A 395-nucleotide genomic window follows, 5' to 3' on the forward strand; every position below is an offset into this window, starting at 1 on the left:
GGATGAAATTCTTCTCATTATTTACTGAGACTCTTTTAACAGGGAAGAGTCACTTAGTATAAAATATGTGAAAAACTGATGTTATTGTCATTACTTTCTTTATCATTATTATATTTGTTATCAATTTTTTGTCAGGGTGAAATGCACCTTTTCATTTTTACCTTGACAGAACCGAATGGAAGAATCAAAGGCCCTGTTCAAGACCATTATCACATACCCCTGGTTCCAGCACTCGTCTGTTATTCTCTTCCTTAACAAGAAGGATCTGTTGGAGGAGAAGATCATGTACTCACATCTGGTGGACTATTTCCCAGAATATGATGGTAAGCTGGTGTTTTGGTGATGAGTGTTATTCATATGCAGATGATCAGGTGACAAATGGCATGGGGATAGGC

The 395-nt window shown here is 37.2% G+C and overlaps 1 protein-coding gene across 3 annotated transcripts in view; it reads left to right on the forward strand.

Annotated features, from left to right (window-relative positions):
* Positions 1 to 395, forward strand: part of LOC119585189 (guanine nucleotide-binding protein G(q) subunit alpha) — a gene marked incomplete at its 5' end in the record, with an annotated part of 38,133 nt that overhangs the window by 28,807 nt on the left and 8,931 nt on the right. For all 3 annotated transcript variants that reach the window (XM_037933837.1, XM_037933836.1, XM_037933835.1), the window contains 1 exon segment: positions 170 to 323. In XM_037933837.1, coding sequence (XP_037789765.1) covers positions 170 to 323 — 154 coding nt within the window.

The sequence above is a fragment of the Penaeus monodon genome, chromosome 19 (genome assembly GCF_015228065.2).
Source record: "Penaeus monodon isolate SGIC_2016 chromosome 19, NSTDA_Pmon_1, whole genome shotgun sequence".
NCBI classification, from domain to species: domain Eukaryota; kingdom Metazoa; phylum Arthropoda; class Malacostraca; order Decapoda; family Penaeidae; genus Penaeus; species Penaeus monodon.